The sequence below is a fragment of the Sorex fumeus genome, unplaced genomic scaffold (genome assembly GCF_029834395.1).
Source record: "Sorex fumeus unplaced genomic scaffold, SorFum_2.1 ptg000111l, whole genome shotgun sequence".
In the NCBI taxonomy this organism is placed as follows: Eukaryota; Metazoa; Chordata; class Mammalia; order Eulipotyphla; family Soricidae; genus Sorex; species Sorex fumeus.
Genome location: NW_026606168.1, coordinates 6,824,645 through 6,846,854, shown reverse-complemented (window position 1 = coordinate 6,846,854; position 22,210 = coordinate 6,824,645). Strand labels below are relative to the sequence as shown.

General features: G+C 37.1%; 1 protein-coding gene across 3 annotated transcripts in view; it reads right to left on the bottom strand.

The window, feature by feature from the left end:
* Positions 1–16,611, bottom strand: part of SLC12A1 (solute carrier family 12 member 1) — a 117,826-nt gene extending 101,215 nt beyond the window's left edge. For all 3 annotated transcript variants that reach the window (XM_056135340.1, XM_056135339.1, XM_056135341.1), the window contains exons 1-3: positions 16,192–16,611; positions 2,595–2,726; positions 2,394–2,469 (exon numbers count right to left, since the gene is read on the bottom strand). In XM_056135340.1, the coding sequence (XP_055991315.1) occupies positions 2,394–2,469; positions 2,595–2,726; positions 16,192–16,611 (628 nt within the window). The remainder of the gene's footprint in view (positions 1–2,393; positions 2,470–2,594; positions 2,727–16,191) is intronic.
* Between the last annotated feature and the right edge of the window lie 5,599 nt (positions 16,612–22,210).

Genomic DNA, 22,210 nt, shown 5'->3' with positions numbered 1-22,210 from the left:
CCGAGATTAGTACCAGGAATTTTACTTCATGGCTTGGAGGCCAACCACACATGCTAGGGGGAAAGGGAGCTCAGATAGAGAAGGGAACACCAAATAAAGGGTGTTGGGAGGATCCTCCCAGGATGGGAGAAGCATGCTGAAAGTAGACTATAGACCAAACATGACTGTCACCTATTGCCTCTTTTGCAAACCACAACACCCAATAAGAGAGAGAGAACAAAAGTGAATGCCCTGCCACAGAGGCAAGGTGGGATGGGGGATCTGGGGGGTGGGAGGGATACTGGGATCCATGGTGGTGGGAAATGGGCACTGGTGGAGGCATGGGTATTTGATCATTATATAATTGAAACCCAAGCACAAAAATTTGTAAGTCTACAACTGTACCTCACGATGTCTCACTAAAAAAAAATTTAAAAAATAATAATAAGGGAGAGGATGTTGAGATGATTATCTTCTGGTGCCAGGATCCAGGACCTTTTCATCCAAGTTAACAGACATCACCTAGGCCTTCCTTGTGACCTTCCTTTTTGTAACGACCATAGTCAAACTCAACTTTCTGTTTTCTGTGTCCCTATCAATCTAATTTTCTATTTGCTTTGGGAATGGTTACCCAGGCCTATAGTGACTCCAGTATCCTGGCTTTGACCTCCGGGTCCGGACCTGAAAGTATCTTCAGCTTTCTTCTCCAAACGACTTCCAGAGCAAGAAAAAAATCGCTTGTATTTGTTCTTTTTCCCTATAATGGGAACCCAAATGGAACCCAGATGGTGACTTAATAAACTCATTTAGCTTTAAGCTCACAGCAAAGGCCAGTAAAACTGAGTGAGGTAGCAATAAGTTTCTCGATACTTACTAGAGTTAATTTTCTGAGAATTAAAAATAATAACAAAGCCTCCAATTTAAAGGAAAACGTACTGGAAATCCATAAAGGTAAATCCCTATTCTCTTCTAAAGGGAAATTCAACTACTGACTATTACAGCACTGATATCTAAAAGTGTAATAAATAGCCTAGCAAGACGTAGGATCTTTATAATTTTGCAACAAACTAGATTGACTGTGGGGAGTAATGTAAGATCTGATTAAAGTTCAGATTATAACCCAGACATATGGATGTTAAATAAGTTATATTAGAAAGAATTACTCTTGCCCTTGGCTACAGTCACACCTCCAAACTAAGTAATGTTTCTTGATGATCTCAATAAGTTACTAAACTGCCCTTAAAAACCTAATTTTGCATGAAACCCTGGAGCAAAAACTTGGCAATATTAAGATACAGATTTTCCATGGAACAGCATATACTTATTTTGGCCCCTGAGGCTGTAAGTGTTCATTTGATATGCATCATAAAGTCGGCAAGCAGCCCTTTGTCAGGAACCCAGCAGTTGCCAAACAGGAAACATGGAAAAACTATGGGACCAGGTTCCAGTTTTTCAATTTACAACTCAGTCCTTTCTTTTTTGAGAGTCTTCTGGTGTTTATCAAAGTGTTTTTGAGGAGCAAAGGCAATAAGCAAGACCTTATAAATGTGAGTTTTGATCTATCCAACATTAGAGTCTAAAAGCGCATCTGAGTTTCTAAGTTCTGGCTCCCTCTGATTTATATAAGTCTTCCCCCAAAGTGAATCTATAATGTATTCTCCGTATATTGAAAAGAACATGATTAATTTTTATCGCATTAAATCAGTAACTTTGATAAAGTCAAATGAATTTTTCATAAACATTTTTACTCATAAAAAAGATTGGCACAGAACTAATATTGTCAATGGAATATGATATATTAAAACATTAAATAATCACTAAAAGCAATTTCAACATCATCCATTTTCCATTTGGAGAAATCAGTAATAGATACATGATTATAGTCATTTTATCTAGCACTTCTAACTTCTACCTGGAAATATTTAATTAACTTTTGTTTTCTTATTGCTGGTACCTGAAAGTAACACAATTATTTTATTTGGAAAACATCCAACTATTGCAGCATTTTCATTAGGTCACATTTTCACTTTTCCCAGCAGTTATTTTTATTCTAAGATATTTTGCCAATAATCAACAGAAAAACTCTGATAAATGTCTGCATATCTCAAAATGTGAATACAATTATTTAAAATTAATACATCTCTACATACCTGTAAACCTAAAAATTTATGAGAAGGTGCAAATATTTACTAGAAATTTTATCTTGTTGGGAAGCTGGAAAATTCCAGTCCCCTGGGAGTTAACTCTTCACCTTTCCTCTCTGACAAACATTGTCCAAGAGGCAAAGTTAAAGAGCCCAAGTATAGATTAACTCTGTGACCTTCATCTCACATTCAACATTAATAGTGAACACCAATTCCACTTATCCAGTTCATAACGTTTATCAGAAATCACAGAAGAGAAGAAATGCTTACCAATCCCAGCTTCTCCAACAATCCAAGAGAGGCGAATGAAGAGCATGACTCCCCAAATATTCAGCATGCATCTTACCTGTGGTAAGTGAAAAAAAATTAAACTGAGGGTGAAAAGGAGGCCATTTTATAAGCCTGATGTCCAGACCCTGTCAACACTCCGATCCCTAGAATCTTGAAGGGTAAATAGAGGAGTTCTCTCACCAGCACACCTTTCACCCATCCAAACTTCACGGCACCACCCTTTTCTTCCTCCTTGCTGTCATCTTGCTCATCTCCAGGCATTCCATCACCATTAGCAACCCGGTCTGTTGGACCTGGAGCAGCTGCCACATTCTGCATGGAGAACAGAGCACAGTATTCACCTGATGATTTAACAAAACATTCAAAGGTAAATTAAAAATCTTTGACCTAAAACTTTTGGGAGAAGAAATAAAGAATTGCTTTGGATGCTCATCGGTGAGTTCTGAGTGATTTTAGGTGCTGCAATGACTGTAGGAGTGCTGAAGGAAATGATTTCTTCCACTGGTGAGAATCTTAGGAGAAAATGGTCCAATTTGGGTCAATTTAGAATGCTGAAAGAGAAGGAAGGGATGCAAAGAAAGGAGAGAGGAACACCTATCAAGAGTGAGAGTCTCTTTTCAAAATCTGATGTTAAGTCACTTAGTTTTTAAGATCTACACTAGTTCCTTTTTTTTGCTGTCCCCCACTCCCCCAACTCTGAAGATCATTTTTCCATATACAACGGAAGTCCACACGCAAAAAGAGCTGCGTGTTTTGCTACAGCAGGTAATACCCTCAGGGAGAGTGGTCCCACCAGGAGCCGCTTTAAGTTGTATATGTTATCAGACCATTCCTGCTTTCATCATAGGTTTGTGTGATTTTAGGTTTTCCGGGTATAGTTGGGAAGTTATTTTTGGATTGGTAGCACACAAAGCGTTTGCAGAGTCAGGAGATTGCTCAAGGGGCTAGAGCACAGGCTTTGCTTTGGAGGCTTTAGTTTTCCTTTCCAAACCCTCAGAAGTCGCTGGGTAGGTAGCCCCAAGCACTGAGTCTGAAATAAACCCCCCTCTCACCACCCCCATCCCTGGCACTAGCCGAGTGTGACCTCCAAATAAAAACAAAATGTAAATGAATGGCAATGGCTTCATTGTTTTTCATCTTTAAAATTGAAATGAAATGAAAGAGTTTTAAGTAAGTCTACTTTTGGATTGTGATGGAAATCTGTATTCTAACATAGTTTAAAGGTACTTTTTTAGGGGAAGCTTCTTTCAGATTATATATGACTTTGCCAAGCTCCCCATGACGTAATTCGATATGCCAAACACAGTAACAACAAAGTCTCCAACAGAGACGTTACTGGGTCGCTCAAGCAAATCGATGATCAACGGGAGGGCCTTTACTTTACTTTACTCACTTACTTTGCCTAACAATTTTTTTGGAGCTGCTGGCAGTACTATTAAAACGGTAAAAAGACTCTGGACTAACAACTAAAAAGAAGATGCGTAGAAAAAAAAACAGTACAAATAAAGGTTCAAACTTTTATTTAGTCTCCTTTTCCCCTTTTTCCACAGGGGAGACCCTAATTAATTATGAAAGTCTTGCTTCTCACTGAGATCGTCTCTGAATTCACTAGTGGAGTAGGATGTTTAAAGATTTTTTTAGTTGTGCCATTGGTTGATTTTAGATGTACCTAACTCAGCGGTAGGGCCTTTGCCTTGCGCACAGTCAGGCCGGCCGAGCCAGGTTCGATTCCACCGCCCCTCTCAGAGAGCCTGGCAAGCTACCGAGAGTATCTCCCCTGCACCGCAAAGCCTGGCAAGCTACCTGTGACATATTCAATATGCCAAGCACAGTAACAACACTTCTCAAAAAATGGAGATGTTACTGGGCCTGTTCGAGCAAATCGATGAACAAGGGGAGGACAGTGACAGTGACAGTGACTACTAAGCTTAGCTCATCTGGCACCTACCTAATTCTCTAATGGATGGCTTATACTCAACTGGAGCTTATAAGAAGCAATTTTTTTAAATACGACTTTTGAAACTATTTTGAGAAGACTGTGATTCAGCACTTTCAGTCACCAATATAAAAGAAAATTATTATCTTTTGATCTAAATTGGTTTAAGTCTATGGAAAAGCACTAACGGATCTTGGAAAAAGAGATTTCATTTCCTTTTAAATGAGACAGATATAAAATAAATATTCAGTATTCATTATAAAATCTTTAGTCGAGAGGTTGTGCAATAGACTGAACATATATTTTGCATGTGGGAGACCCAGGTATGATCTCTGCATAAATGGTCCCCCAAGCACTGCTGGGGGCAATCCTTCAGCACAAACCAAGAATGGACTCCCGAGGACTAATGGATCCATACCTCTATGGATCCCAAAACAAAAAGTCCCCCAAACACAAACCTTTATTTGGGGATGATCAAAGTTCTTGCATTCGCTATATTCATAGGCTCTTGCTCTTTTGGGCTTTAATGCACTATTTGCACCCCTAATGTATCCTTGACCCTATTGATCTATTTATTCCCAGTACTCTGACTTGTCTCCTTTCAGAGTGTTTTTCTACTTCTCTATGTAACTAAGGACTTACCCCAACTTTGAGCTCCTCTAACCTTGTTTGTTATTAGTGTGACATTTTGGTAACTAATACACTACAAGCCCTAAGAATCATTATCTGGCAAATGAATTGGAACAATCTAGTAGTGCGGTTTATTTCTCCTCAATGCTAATGAAGTTTCTGCTAAGATGTTGAAAACAAAAGTGGACTTGCAGGTCACCTGATCTCTTCCAATTAGGAACAGATGATTTCATTTCTTCTCTCCGGTTTTTGCTTCTAAACTCTTTCTTCCCCATTGAGTATTCCATTTCTCATTTTACGCAGTCCACAAAAAAATGGGAGAGAAAGGGAATGTGTCTCAAGACAGATGATATATTTATTCTGTCATTTCTGGGAGTTGGAGGAGAATGAGTGATACAGAATACTAAAATCAATAGATAAAATACAGTTTTAAATTACCTGCAAAAGCTCCTAACTATCCTTAACCTCTGTTTGGACAGGTAATTAAAAGTTGACATGATATATTCATATCAATATAAATTACTAATAAAGAAATTTTACAGAAATTACAGATGAAATAGGAAGCAGCAACTGAGGATCTGCACCAGCCACAAGGACAAGCCACATATTAGAATTCAAAGCTTTCCAAGCTGCTTAAAATAGACTAAAACAGTTAGGGACAACTTGAGTTAAGATATAGGTTTTTAAATTTCAAAATAATTCTTAATTTTGTAGAATGTAATTCTCATGTTTTCAATATTCACTAGCATTAGTGGCACTTCCACTTGTAACAGAGGCCTAAATAGCATTAATTTAATAGGATTTTTAACTTAATAGAATATATATGATATTATTGTTTCAACATAAATCATTATTAGTGAAATATTTTACTATTTTTCAGCAATATGGTGCATCTTTTTACTGTCAAGCCCATTTAAATTTGAACTAATCACATTTTCTTGTCTCACTCTTTTTGTTTTCCATTGTTATACCACTCCTGGCAGCACTTTGGGGACCATGGATCTAAACCAAATTTCCCCATAATTTCTTTCTTTGAGCAATTTCTTTGGCCCTCAAAAAGTTATATTTTCAATGTTTAATAGCTACAGGTGACTGCCATATTGGATTGTAACCACCTGTCTATACAATAGTCACTTATGGATGCTTGAAACATTAGAGGTCATTCTCCAGTAAATTAAATTTTTATTTTTCTCTGAAAGGATTCTATACACATAAGGTAGCTGAGTGGGTCAAGTGTAACTTTCATTTTCTGTAACTGAAAAATCAATGAGAGCAGGGAATTGAGGAATATGTTAAAATATCCAAGCGTGTTGAAAAGATTATTTGGTTAGGAGGTTCATTTATTTGAATTGATTTGAGGAAAACTTTTAAAATTGTCAATATTCTATTTAATTAGGATACTATGGCCAGACCATCAGCAGTTACTCATTCAAGGAGAAGGCAATTTCCTTTCTCTGGATTAATTGGAGATCCCATGGGATCAAGCCTTTGTCACCTACTTTTTGATGGCAGTAAAACCCATGTTTTCTGATTAAACTTGAACTTGTGGAGTTAGTTCAGGAAATTACTCTACTCCCTATTAAACTTTGTCAGTAACTGTGGCTCTTAGATATGAATTAGTGAAAATATCAATGACAGTAAAAAAATAAAATTTACAAAGTAGGCTAGAGGATGAATAGCAATGTTAAATGATTCCTTGAGTGAACATTTATTCCTGTTGGATATTGATCATTACAGTTTAACAATTCCTCAGTATATCATTAGAACATCACAACATGATGCAAAAAGAATGTTCTGTGAGGTTATAGAACAGAAATTACAATATATGAAAAGCATCATAATTTAATTTTGGAGGCTTGTGGCCCTACCCAGCAGTTCTTAGGGCTTAGCCCTGGCTGTGTGCTCAGGGGTCATTTTTAGTAGTGCTTAGGGAAACATAGCAATGCCAGGGGTTGAACCAGGGTCAGCCATACGCAAGGCAAGTGCCTGAACCCTTATACTATTTCTTTAGTTCCCCAAATTACCATAATTTCTACATAGATTATTGTGCCTATATGTAAAGCAATAATTTTCTAAATTATTTAAAATAAAGTCTGAGAACTCTCAATTCCTGTAGGTACATATATTAAAGCTGCTACAGTTCAAAGTTTTACATATATTTGTACCAGAGATGTACATGTGTTGTTTTTTTATAAAGATCTGATAAGTAAAGTTACAAATACAGATTTATTGCTTACTCTTGTGCAGGAGCTGTCACATGTAAACAAGGAGATTAACAAATTTAGTTTTAGTTATTCGATAAATTGAGGTTATATCCCCCACTAAGTAATGGTGTTCTTATTTTTTAAAATAAAAACTCTGAACACTGCCAATGCAGATAAATATTGTTTTGTTTTAAAGTAGCTTCCTCTAAGGTAAATCATTTGGTTTTCGTCTGGTATCTTCCTCTATTCACATGTCTAAGTGTGACTTGGTTTCATTCTTTAATCAATCCTCCTTATTAGCCCAAAGAGCAATTAGAAAGTTAACTTACAATTAAAGTATTGAGAGAATATTTAATTCAAGGGTTTGTGGCAACTTGATAGCTGTGCCCTAAGCAGGGATTGGCAAATAGCTGACTGGTGCAAAATCTTGAGCCCAAAGTCTCTTTTATGAATGCTAACTAAAACCACTTTTTCCCCCTTGTACTTTCAATTAGCTTATTGATACCATAATCTTTCATAAATATACTTCAAGTTGTTTATCTTTAGGGAATGCTTTATTTTTAAAAATTTACCTATAATTTTTATCTATGTATGAAATATTTAGGGAATATAGAATAAAGTGAAGAGATAAAAGATTTTTCCCCCTCCAATAATGATAATGCTTCATCCATATGCAGATCTAGATGGTAAATTCCTAATGAGTATTTCTAGGTAACGAAAAGCAAGTAATATAATTTTTGCATATAGCATAAAAATAATAAGCGATTTTCTAGTCTTGCAGTACCATTAAAACAAAATAGCATGACTCTACTATTTAAATGCAGTTGCTGCTTCTACCTATTTTTGTCTCAGGATAAAATCTCAGTATGGTAGAAATCATAGATTATCATTGAAAAGTAGATCCATAAATATTTGGACCTGTATTATCTCTCCACTTAAACTTTTTGTTATAAAAATATTAAAAATATCAGTAATAGAATAATACACCCAAGGTACCCTCATTAGCATCATGATTATCAACATAACATCAATATAATTATAGCTAAATCCCACAGGTGAATGCAACTGGAAAATCCTAAAGCTCATTTTATTAAGGATTAGATAACTTCGAATATTCAATTGAAAATAAAAATTCACATGAATTTTCATATAGCACTGTAACACTGTCCTCCCATTGTTCATCGATTTGCTCGAGTGGGCACCAGTAATGTCTCCAATGTGAGACTTGTTGTTACTGTTTTTGGCATATCAAATACATCATGAGGAGCTTGCCAGGCTCTGCTGTGTGGGTGGGATACTCTCGGTAGCTTGCCGGGATCTCCGAGAGGGGAATTTCCATATAAGAATTGTATTTTTTGAATTTTTATCAAAAATACCTATGTATAATATATAGTTTTTAAAAATAACTAATAACAATATAGTTGCCTTGTACATAGCCAGACCTAGTGCTATTACTTGGTCCCCCAAGACTGCCAGAAGTGATCCCCGAGCACAGCTGTGTGGGGCCCAACAGCCACAAAATTAACATTAAATAATAATAAATCAGGAACCAAACAATTCTTAATATATTTCCACACTATTTAGAGGAAACGTCTGCTCTACCTATACATCACTGAACTATTTCTAATGAATAACAAACAATTTTTTAAAAATTTTGTTTTGTTTTCAAAGATTGTTTTAATAGTGTGAACTTGCAGGTAGGACATTAGATACTAAGAAACTCATAAATATTAGAATGAGCCCTTAGTTCAGAGTTTTACTCCAGCATGTATTTTACAGGAGCATGTATTTTCTTTTCATTACGACCGTTCAAAGCATTTATTCCTAGTGGTAATACCTATTTTGAGTTCATGATTATTTCTAATCTCAAAGTTTCCAATCTAAAGACTAAAATTTAAAATCTGAACTCTGAAACACCTGAGAAAAGGTTTATTTTCTTTGAGTTCATTAAACATCCACATCAACGTGTTCCTAAAGTCCTTATCTGAGAGGTTGCAGAGCTGGTTGGTGCTGGCCAGCCTTCTGCGCTACTCACTCCTTGGTGGGCTTCTACATAGCCTCCTCACTGTGCATACTGTTGATTTGAATGAATCTTCTTCACTTCCATAGAAGCACTCTGAGTGATTCAGACTCTAGCAGCAGTGAAGGGTACCCTAGGATTATTGACTTCCATAGTACCTTCAACATGAAGTTGGGGGAATAGAAGTCTCCTGCAGTCACAAATGTATATGTAGTTAAGTGGTGCAGTATTCAGCAGTAGAGGCTGTTGGTCTCCTTAGGGTCTTAAATTTGCTGGGGTCTTAAAATTGCTTCTCCAGAAGCTGATGGGGAGCAGCAGATCAGCAACCACTAGCAACCAGGGACTCAGGTCAGGAAAGTTAATTTTCTAGGGAATACATATGTACACTTTCATTTATCCTTTTCTCTAAATATTTATACACTAATTCAGGTGGTTGATGACTTTTAATTTGACTGCCCATCTTTTATTTCTACTCATAACAACCACATTTCACTTATGAATTTCAGAAAGTGGAAGTAACATTTCTAGTTGGAGTACAAGGAGCTTAGGTTTATCAGGTTGCACCCATCACAGTGCTCCCGAGTCATTCTCATTAGTTTGTCTGTAACCACTTCTATGCTCTCTTCCCCAACCAATCTGTAAGGTCTCATCCTTCTTAGACACGGAAGCTGTACTGTAAGTTAATATTGCCTTTCTCCTCTCCTTATGTCGTTTGAGCAGTTTACTTCAATGCAATGTCCTTTTGTATAGATACAGGAAGACAATTAATTAATATGCTTTGTAACTTAGGAATTGATTGGCTTTGAATATTATTCACTCCTGGGCATCTGCCTTCTCAACTTAAGCCTCAGTTTCCCTCACTTCCTAGCACCCCAAGGGCAGGGTTCCGACGTGGGACTGGATGGAACCAGGGCAAACCGGTAAGTTATGTGCTACCCTGGCATCGAGATGGGCTGGGCCAAGGTGCCACGATTCTTAACTATAGGTTTGATCATAGGCAAATGCTGTCATGATCCAAAAGTAACGACGAGACTAGGACCCTGCTGCTAAGAATAGGAAAGCTATCTGGCCTGAGCACTGCAGTCTAAGATTGAGATGGCCCTAGGGGAGCAATTCTATAAGCTCAAAGTATTTCCTACTGTGTCCATACAAAATGATTTATTTTATGTATGCTTATATGTTGGTCGGACAAGGAGAGGAGAAACACATCCAGGGAAATCTGTTCTAGGGTGGGTTGATCTGTCCTAGAAGCAGTTTTCCTGTGTGTCCTGACTAGCTTGGATGAGACTGAACCTTTCTCCCCTCCAAAATGCCTTCAGTAAATGATTTCAGTATATTGAGGCAGTTTCCCTTATCTCACAGGAACCCAGCTGGTCTTGGGAAGCAGATCTCAGGTGCTAAACCAGGTCTGATCTTGGGGATGTAGATACCTGGCTCCAGGCAGGCTGATCTTTGAGATGTAGGCTCCAAGCTCTAGCAGACTCATCTTTGTTGTGTTAATCCAAGTAGTTTGTAAAAGGTGAGGCCAAGATTACTGGCCTGCGGATGTAAAGAAACAATGTGGATGTAAGGAAACCATGTATGTTTTGCTGCCTCAATGTTCTTTCTGTAACTCCTTTTGATGACATCACTATATTGGCCCTTTAGAGGTACCATGATGTATATAAGGGGATTTTCGGGACTCTTAGGGGTGCTTTCTCGGGGTGCATGTGCTTAAGGATTCCTGAGACCTCCATGACATACATTTCTTGCATGTAATAAACTGCTGCTAAGACCAACCAGCCTGGCCCTCGTTTCCTTCCTCCGCCTGGCCATCGCCATCGACCTCCATGGAGTGGGAAAATGGCCTGAGACTACCGAATGCGGACAGCGGGAGAGATAGGCCGCTGCCCTCCCCTTAGCCGGTCCTTTTTTGTGTGTTTACACAATTTCTAAATTCACTTTTTAAGAGTTTTTGCAAATAAATGCCTACTAAATACTTTTAATGATGATAATGATAATTACTGAGACCTAGAGTTAATTTTGTAGTAGACCTAATGTGATTTCTTCCAGCACTCCCTGAAACAAGTACAGAATTGGGACTGTCTGCTCAGATTGTAATTACCGAGGTCCTTTAGATTTGAGTTCTACTATTTTTCTGCAGCTATCAAAAGCCTGACGACAAAGGTTCATGGAAAGAAAGCTGAGGATGGAAAAGTGGTAAAGACCACAAACTCTGGAATAAAAAAGCCATGTCATTTGACAATTCAATCTTTCACCACTTATAAAATAGCAGTAATAACAGTACCTACCTTGAAAAGTTGTTTTAAAAATTAAATGAGAAGCTAATATGTGGGAACTTGACATAAAAATTCTCAGGAAAGAATTTTTAGGGATTTGTTGAGTTTTCTTTTATAGCAACATCCAGCAATGCTCAGGGGCTGTACGTGACTCGATATTTATGGGTTGCTCTTGACACGCTTGGTGGACCATTTTGAGTGTCAGAGATTGAACCTGAGCCTCCTGCATGCAGAGCATGTATACTAGTCCACTGAGCTATCTCTTTCTGCCAGTTTGTTATTAATGCATTGGTTTATGAATTAATTTAGTTACTAACAGCTTAATAATGCAAATGTGATTCTACTAGTTTGATGTTGGAGCAATTTCTATATAGTTGACTTCCTTAAGAAAATATTTCTGGGGACCAGAGTGATAGTCCAGCAGGTAGGGAGTTTGCCTTGCACACAGCTGACCCTGGTTTGATCCCTAGCACCAAGCACCACTGGGAATGAACCCTGAGCAAAGAGCCAGGGTAAACCCTGAGAATTACCAGATGTGGCCCAAAACAAACAAACAAAAAACCCAATAATATCTCTACCTTTATATTTATAGAATTTTGTGCTGTTTATAGAGACAGCAGAATTTTTCATTCACTTTGAAGGGAAGGTAATATATTTTTTGAATCTTTTATAATTGTATTTTCTAAACTATTTAAGAAATGCTTCTTATTAAGACTGAAAACAAGTCCCCTTTAGTTAGCCTTATAGTAAAGAAATGTGTAATAAATTGTGGCTACAAGAATTAAGCTAGATGCTAAGAATAAAATTAGTTTTACAAAGTAAAAATGCCAAATTATGATCTGCCAATTTCTTGTTTCCGTGCTGGGGACTGAATCCAGCACCTCACACATGCAAGATAAGAGCTCTACCATTGAGCTATACAACCCCAACCCCCACCCCAGTTCTGCCATATGTTTAAGAATCATTATAAATGTTTTTATGTAAAAAGATTATCAAGGTATATTACCTATAAAAACAAGCCAAGTGTAGAACAATGAAGAAAATAAATCTCTCTAAGTGTTTGAAAAACACAGCAAGAAAACAGTAGGGAATTAGGAATATAAATTTTTATAGATATGTGTAATTTTATATAAGTATAGGAGATTTCTGGAAGGACTTACAAGGAAGAGTCAGTATTGGTTGTCCTGGAGAGAATAACTTAGAAGTTAGATAAGAGATATTTCATTATGTGCTTTTTAGTTACTGTGTTTGGCATATCAAATACTCTCGGTAGCTTGCCGGGCTCTCCGAGAGGGGCGGAGGAATCGAACTCGGGTCGGCCATGTTGGCCGCTTGTAAGGTGAATGCCCTACTGCTGTGCTATCGCTCCAGCCCTTTTTAGTACATGTTAACTGTTTATCAGTGTACTTTTTAAGTAAAAATAAGCTATTATCAAAATTGCTATCATCATCAATAACTATTCATTAATCATTCTTATTCATTATAGGGAATGTGTTAGATTTATATCCATATAAAGTCTAATATTCACAAACATCCTGGAAGATCAATTGAAATTATATATCTTGTACAGTATTGCACAGTAAGTAAGGAAGGGAGTTATTTCCTGCCCTTCCCCCAGCTTTTAAGTAGAGCTTTCAGAAACCCATAATTCATAGTCAACCATATAGGCATTTAGCTCTTTACTGCACAGAAAATAAAAAGGATTTCTTCCACTGATCTCAAATCATTAGAATTACAAATTCTGTCAATATCACTCCTAGAGTTTCATTTAAAGTAGGCACTTAAAATAATGTCACTTAAACCTATTTTTCATTTTGTCTATAAGAATGAACTTGTCATGAAATTTTTTTCCTGACTTGGCTGTTATAACCAGGATTTGCACAAAATCCAACTGGTTTCTGCTATATACGTTTTGTCAGCTAGTATGAATGTCTCATTCCTATATGGCTTTTAAAGCATTTCAATAGTGGGGACTGAAAATATCACCTAACTTCTGAAGAAAGAACTTCCCAATTTAAACTCAGTAAGTAAACACACTTTTATAATTTTTGCACACAAATTTTGTAATGTACTAGAAATATATAATTATAGCACCAGTGTATAGTATTTGTACTATCGATGATTTCCTGTTGTGATTTGAGGAAGCACCATACAAATGTTAAGGACCAGACAAAGTTGGCTGGAATTATAGGGCTTCATCTTTCGTTTGCAGAGAGAAAGCTAATGGGATAACTGAAATTCCATAGCACTGAATAAAGAGATATATTGAATCAGACCCTGACTGTTAATATATATGGTATTAGATATTCTTACAGAAGAAGTAGAACCTACAGAGAGGTGGACTGGCCACAGTAGGCACGACTTTGGTGATCCTGGAACAGGCCTGGCCTTCGAAAGAGACCCGTTGTAGAACTTGGGGTTGTGTTTGGATTCTTCTGCCATCATAGGTATGGAGATATTTTATTTGATTTGATCAGTGTGAAGTATCCTAAATATGGGACGACCAAATTCACTTAAAAGCGTATTACTATATCTGTTCAGAAAGATTATTTAAGATATTAAACTGAACTCAGCTGAACCTAACAAAAAATTAGGGCAGCCATTTCTTTAAGACTTTTGGGAAAAAAGTTTTAAGTCAAAGTTAACTTCCTTAGTCTTATTTCAGGTTTTCACAACTATTATGCTATCTCAAGAACAATTTAAAAGAGTTCACTGTATCAAGTGCACTCATAGTTTTTTCACTCTTAGAACAGTAGTCTCAGGATGCTTATTTATTTAAGGGATGGCTTTAGACATCATAAAAGCTTACTTCAGGAAAGGGGTTGGAATGTTACATGATTGAAACCCAAACTTGAACAACTTTGTAATTGTGTATCTCACTGTGATTCATTTTTTTCTTTTTTTTAAAAGCCACTTCCCCCTTTAAAATACCCTAAAAGCAGTGTGAGTTTGTTCTATTTCCCTCCTAATAGAGTTAAAAGTTTACTTTCTTTTGGGTAAATGCATTGAATGAGAATATTTAAACATTTATCACACTTTTAGCAAAGGATGCCACTTTAATAATAATTATATGTGGTGCTGTATAACATATTGGAATGGAATTTCAGATCTTTTAAAAAAAATAAAATAGAACTTTTACATTTTTATTTCATCAGAAGAGATGGAAAGTTCTTTAAAATGCCCTGCATTTCTTTTTTGCTTTTTGACACCTTGGGAACTCCAAGTTCCCTCTCCTCTTGACCTTTTCTGCTTTCTTTTTTTCTCCCCCCCCCAAGTATAAAAAGAAACTTCCAACAAATTTCAGCTACTTCAAATTACCCCCTTTCTCAGAAATCTTAAGACTCTCATTTTGTTTGAAAGCAGCACATTGCTAACTTATTTTTATTAGAACTCTTAATGTTCTTTCTTTGGCGGAGGGTGGAGGGTGATGCACACCTGGCAGTGGTCAGTTTTTACTCCTGGTTCTGCATGCTGGGATTACTTCTGGCAGGTTCAGAGGACCATATGAGATGCCAGTGATGGAATTCTGGTAGGAATTATAGCAAACGGATGCATAGCAAACACCCTACCTGCTTTACTGTTGTTCTGACCCATAGTTCCAAATATCTTATGTCTAAAAAGAAATCAGTCATTTAACAGAGATCACCCAGTGTTGGGTCTTGAAGTCAGGAACCCAGAAAAGCCAAGAGAATACTCTTCAGAAAGGGGTTTCTTTGTCAAAAGAAGAAGGAACAAAAACTGAAGATCTTTTTTTCACCTTTGTTAGCTTCCTTCGTTAGAGCAATATTACTAAAATCCTTATAGTAGGTAATCATTTAATCAAAATTTTGTTGAATTAATATAAAAATAATTGTTCCAACCAATGTTTTACTTACTCAAAAGTTGGGTGAGTAAACTGAATTTAGATATGTAACAGTTAATTTTTGTTCTTATGCTCCATTTAAAAAAAAAGGATGCTCATTTCACCTAGTATTTCAGAAGACCAGGAAGATAAAGTACATCATGATATTTTGGAGCAAGTTGTGGAAGAAAAAAATCTACTAGGCTTATAAATTATTTTCTACAAGATTAGAAGAAATGCTGCCTCAAGCTTATAGCAGATTTGGGAACCTGACCATATTCCTTAAGTAATGAAAAGTTTGGCCACTCCTGCTGCTTCTGAACTTAAATTTAATTTAGTTACTTTTATATGCTTAAGCGCATTCAGGAGCCTCAGGCAAAGTTTTGAAGAGGACAGTATAAAATGCTGAATCTTATAAATCTCTGCTTTCTTTAAAATATATCGCCACCCCCCTCTCCTACGCCTCCACACACTATAGTCTGGCGCTATCGGATTAGCTACAGCAAGAGCCAGTAATATTTTTTCACACCTGTCACGGATGCACTAAAACCCAGGTGAAACTGGCCAAGTATTCAGTTTGACATGTTTAACGAAGTGTGAACTGAGCAGGCTGTAAACAAGATCCAGTATATTGACTAACGTCCAGAGTTAATTCTCTAGTTCTTTGTCCGCGGGCAGCATCTGTGAAAGGCTTTTTTTGGTACGTTTTTTGTTCGTGGGGACTGCAGCTAAGTGGCGGAAGAAAGAGGGTTAGTTCGGAAACAGAAAGCTTCAGTGGACTTGTCTGTCCTCCTGGCGTGTGGTCAGAGAGCAAGAAACGCCTGCAAGGGCTCAGGGAGGATGCTTGCCCAGGTACGGTAAGCTTACCTTTGCAAGCTGCTCGTGGATCTCCAGGAGGCTGGGTCGGTTGACTTTGGGCCCGCTGACGCTGCCGGTGTTGCGATAGTACTCAATCTTGGGAACAGCATCCATGGTGTTGTGGCCAAAGGTTTGTAGGTAGTATGTGTTTGTGTGAGAGTCGTAAGCGTGAAAACTTGCATCTGTTCTAGCAGTTTCTCCGTTTTGGAGGAAATTGTCATAGCACTCCTGATTCCCAGGCCTAAAGCTAATTCTGAATCTGTTCTGGGCTTCCTCCCCGAAAGAGGTTTCTTCATAATGGGGAGGGGAGGTATTAACATCTGCAGCGGCACAGCCCTCATGACTCTCATTTATAACGTTAACTTGAAAGCGACTGGTATTACTAGGCACTGAATCCAGAAATACACTGGAAGCGTTGCTCAGTGACATCTTACAAAATGGATTTTTGGACTTTGCTCTATACTTGATGGCTTTGGTTTTGAAAATAGTCTATATAGTTTCTCTTCAAAATATATACTAATATATTTACATGATGGAACTTCTGGCTTTTGTTCTAGAGGAACTCAGTAGATACTCGATGTGTCCTCTCTTGTATAATCTTCTGAATAGTCTTCAGAGCTGTCATTAAAAAAAAATTAAGCTTCTTCCAAGTAATATAACAATATTTGAGATGAGGGTATGAGGGAACAGTTTTCCTTGAGAATCATATAATTTAAAATTCATTCTGCTAAAAGTCATCAAGCAACATCAAGCAACCCGAGCACTTAAATCCCATAATAAATTACTGTAGACCTGCTTCATCAGGAAGACCTTCCAATGGAGTCATTAAAGTGGTACCTGCTTTGCAGTATTTGCTAAAACTCTGCAGTGAAATTGGATTCAGTATGAGCAGTGAAGATCTAACTTTACTAAAACTGCATACAATAAAAAATAACATGAATATTTCCAGCCTAGATGGTTCATTGGCATCTAAATATTGAAGTCACAAAGTACTTAATAATTAATAGTATAGATTATATTATGAATAAACTTAAAAATATTTCAAACTATCGTTGTTAACACATAAAAATAAAATATCCCTGTACATATTTAGATATTTAAGTTGCCTTGAAATGTTTCATTGGGTCACATTGTTGTTTTTAAAATGCTGGTTGAAACCTTTAAAAACAATTTGAATATTTATGTAATAAGTAAATCACAACTCAATAAACTCACATACCCTGTTTAGGTAAAATAATTATTATGCTACTGATTACTTTCAATGGAATATTCTCAACTTTTATTGAGAGGCTTTTATTTTGCTATAAAAAATAGACTTCAGAATCATTTCATAACTTATGGTATGAGCCTATTTTAGACCATTTCTTGATTAGAATAATGTTTCTTCAGCAGTACATTAAAATTTTTCCTTTTTAAAAGAAAATTTTTAAAAAGTAGATAAATCCAAATAAAATCTTGCCTATAGTTTGTACTTTTTGAAACTTTTTCTATAATTTAGAAATTACAATTTCAACCTTTTCTGGGAAAATTATAAGTGAAACTGTTAATCTCTTTAATTTTGATTAAAAACATCTCTTCATAATTTCCATAAAACATCCCTTCACTTTTCATAGTTTTTGATATCCATGCCTTTATTCCGCTGACATTTTTGCTTTTATTCCATTCCCCAGAATCTTCTTTATGACATAAATTTATTCCTTTTTTAAAAGAAATTGGACCACAGTTAAGATACATAGTTACAAAATTATTCATGATTGAGTTTCAGTCATATAATATTCAAACACCCGTCCTTTCACCAGTGTACATTTTCCACCACCAATGTCCCCAGTTTCCCTCCTGCCCAACCCCCTCCTGGCCTGTCTTTGTGGCAGGTGTTTTTCTTCTCTCTCTCTCTCTCTCTCTCTCTCTCTCTCTCTCTCTCTCTCTCTCTCTTCTCTCTTCCCTCCTCCCCCCATCTCTCTCTCTACCCTTTTGGGTGTTATGGTTTGCAATTCAGGTACTGAAAGGTTATCATGTATATTTCTTTACTTACTTTTCAATCTTCAGTTCTTGTCCAGAGTGAACATTTCTAACTATTATTGTATGACAAAATTAAGCGTGATTTTTATCCTGCCAAGAAGAAATATTTCACTTACCCTTACCAGGAGACTTCTCAGGAAGGAGAAGTTGCTAGAGCATCACTCAGGCATATATGGGATACCTAGCTTTCTGCCTAGAACCTCAGGCTTCTTCTGATTGGTTAGAATCTTCTTGGAAAGATATAACTGAGCAACGATTGGCCTGAAACTATTCAGTGAGCCCCACCCTGTTAGTAGCCCTGAGGAACCTTAAGTCCTATGTCAACTAGTAACTAGTAGTAAAACATTAATCCTTTTAGAGTGGAATTAAAGTTTCTTTAATTCATAAGGGGAGTTGAATTGCTCAAGAGCAATCAACCAACAAAATACGGGCAATGAGTGCCCCAGTTGTTCGAGCCTAAAAATTGTGCCTGTTATCTTATAGCACTAATTTCCTCATAACCTCCTATTAACTAGCACAGCAGCAAAATAGAGGCCCCCAGAGACAGTTTTGTATTTTGTAACTAGAAAATTGTATTTGAGATGATTTTATCTTGCATATAGTAGATATTTCCTGAACTCTCTTTTGTTTGTACAGATTGTGAGTGGAATCAATGGCTTATTGAAAATATTTCTACCTAGTGGGAAAACATTTCAGCAGTATCAATCAAACTGCTCTGGGTAAGTTTCCCAGCAGTACTGTTAAAGGACATTTTTATCTTCCCTTCAAAGAGTGTTTTTGTGAGACCTGTTTTAGCCTTATGTAGAGGGAGAAAGTTGTTTCTCAAATGTGAAATGGTGAGGACTAAGTAGCACCAGTAAGACAAGCAAATTCCTTTGATCCTGTTCTGTCCTTGATTTTCAATTGGGTTGACTGAATTCATCTTTGTCCTTTCAGTTCCTTTTGCTTGCTTTTCAGTTGCTGAGAAGCACATTTATGATGGAATATAGTAGTTAAGAGCAAATGCCTGGAGTCAGATCCCTCCACTCAACGCCACAGTCCTACCATGTCCTATCTCTGTGAGCTCTAGCAAGCTACTCAAATTCTCTGCATCTTAATGAAGTTGTGGGTAACACAGGTACCTATCTTGTTGCAGAGTGGACTCAAAGATTAAGTGAGTTCATTTGTGTCTGGCATTTAGAGCAGCACAGATTGTTATCTAGCACTTGCTTTTGCTCTTTCAGAACTTTTTATAATTAATTGGTGACAAGATTTGGATGGAGTGGGGGAACAATTATTAGGAATTAGGATTGATACTATTCTTATTAATATAGGGAGAAAAAGATGTTGGAAAACAGATACTAGATTAGAAAAGATGTAAGTTCCCATAAAAATCCTTAAGATGCTCTTAGTTGGGTAGATCATGGAGTCATTTAGGAAAATACCCTGTGGCTCACTTAGAAATAGTGACAGAGTTACAAGTAAATACCCATTACTCACTTTTTTAGTATTAGGATGCATTTGTTCCACAAAGGGTTCTTTATTTGCCATGTGAGTTTTCAGCATAAGAATTAGTCACATCTCAGATTCAGATGGAGGGCAAGTTGTTTAAATCTAGGAAGCTGGCAGCCAAAACAAGTTTTAGTCGTTGACCTTGGACCTTCCCTGCAATTGCTCCCTCAAATCTACCTCACTGCAGAAGACCACATTTCTTTAACCTTCTTTCATTGTCAAAGACTGTGACTACCTCTGATAGCAGTTAATTTCTTTTCCTTGAGGCCTGACTACCAAATGGTGTACGTTAAAAGTCTTGGTCTTATATCAACCAGACATTTTCATTCTGTGTCTCTTTTCTTGACCTGGGAGATGAAAGTCATTATTCTCTACTACAGGGATTCAGTCTTTCAGGGACAAATGGGAGATGTTTGGGAGGGAGCTATGGGTGAAATTACAGCATCCATAAAGCCAAACTTGAAAGGTAATTTTAATTCAGCTCTTTCAGACAGGATATATAAGGGAAAGGGGGAACTGTAAAGAACATGCTTTTCTGTTTTCCTCCTGTTCTTACTGACACTGGAGCGATAGCACAGCGGGTAGGGCGTTAGCCTTACAAGCGGCCAACATGGCCAACCCGAGTTGGATTCCTCCGCCCCTCTCGGAGAGCCCGGCAAGCTACCGAGAGTATTCGATATGCCAGACACAGTAACAACAAAGTCTCCAATGGAGACGTTACTGGGCCCGCTCGAGCAAATCGACGATCAACGGGAGGGCCTTTACCTTTACCTTACTGACACAACTCTTGGGAAGAGGCAACTAGATGATGATCAACCTATAACACTAGGCACTTGTTATGATCTCATGGAAGTTCTGTGTTGCAGTCAAACTGTGATCAGCATGTATATATTTTCATATTGTTTTATTTTGGTTCTGAAAATATAGATATGGACTTCTTTTTTCCATTGTTATATCACACTATCCTAATCCCCAAACCAATTTCACACAATAGGTATGAATAACTGTTATGGATGAAATCACTGTATGTTAAAAGAACTTCTCTGGTGAGATTAGGGATAATATCATGGTAATGTTGAAGATATCTAAAAAGTTTGTAAAATAATAATTCATAAGTTTTTATCTTCTGGTTTTGTGCGGGGAGGGCTTTTATGTTCAAGTAACATTAGACCTTGTTGTATTCTAATCACAGAGATGAAGAGTCTTGATGGATCTTGTCTGGAAGATGAATGGAGCATATGGTAATTAACATATATTTTGGTTACTTTAAAAGTTTTGCTTATGAAGGAGGTGCATAGTGTCATGGAATATACATCATTCTGATGTCCAGTTGAGTGTGGCTCCAGTGCGGTGCTCTTGGACCAAATTACTAAATGGATATCAGATGATCCAAGCCTGCATTCCTCTACCTACTAAGATCCTAAGAATATCCTGAAGTCAGAGAGAGAACAAAGGGGAATGCCCTGCCACAGAGGCAGGGTGGGAGGGGGGGGGTGGGGGGGATATTATCCATGGTGGTGGAAAATGGGCACTGGTGGAGGGATGGGTATTTGATCATTGTATGACCAAAACCCAAGCACAAAGATTTGTAAATCTACAACTGTACCTCATGGTGCTTCACTAATAAAAAAAAATGTCCTGAAGTCAAACCACAGGATATTTATACGCAAGGAATCTTTAGTTTACTGCATAGTCATTCTCTAGAGTGATAATATTGGGACATGAGATAATCTCCACTGCATAGTTCTATTCCTGGAAGAGAAAAAAAAAACCTGCTCTTTTTGTTGCTGGTAATGTACAGAGTCATTCAACTTAAAAAAAATACTAATTATAGGAAGTGAGTAAGAGAGAGTATCAGTAAAAAATCAAATTCTGCGTTTCAATCCAATATAAGGACTTTTACTAGAAGATATTCTAGAAGAAGATTTAGACAACTGAGATCATTGTGAAATGCATGTGCTTTAGGGTCTACAGCAATGAATATCTGGGTTATCTGTGGATGAGATGTTTTTTTCACTTGTGACCATATCTGGCCAGTGACTTTTCATAGGAAAAGCCATTTCCATTTATTCACTGATCTGTGGGTCTTTTATGTCTTAAATACCTAATTTCAGTAGAGGCAGTTAGAATTAGGAATGTGGGGAAAATGTCTGAACATTGAACTGAAAATGTCTGAAGGACAGAAAAGAGCAGGAAGAATACAACATAGCTCATTTACAAAAAAGTGAAAGCAGAGATTCAAAGCAGATGTTAGAGATTATAATAAAGGTGCTACATATGGTTGGAGCAGACCTTATTCTCTCATCTGTAGGAATCTTGATGTAGGAACAAAGGAAAATGAAGAATGCCAGCAATAGTTTATTACTTATACAGTGCAACATGGCAAATGGTGACTGAATCAACCACACACATTTTTTGAATTCATTGAATAAAGCAAGCCTCTCTCCAGCGCACTCAAGGTCATTGTCATTCATTCCACCATGTGTCCCAGTGGTATAGCCCTAAAAAAATGATAAAG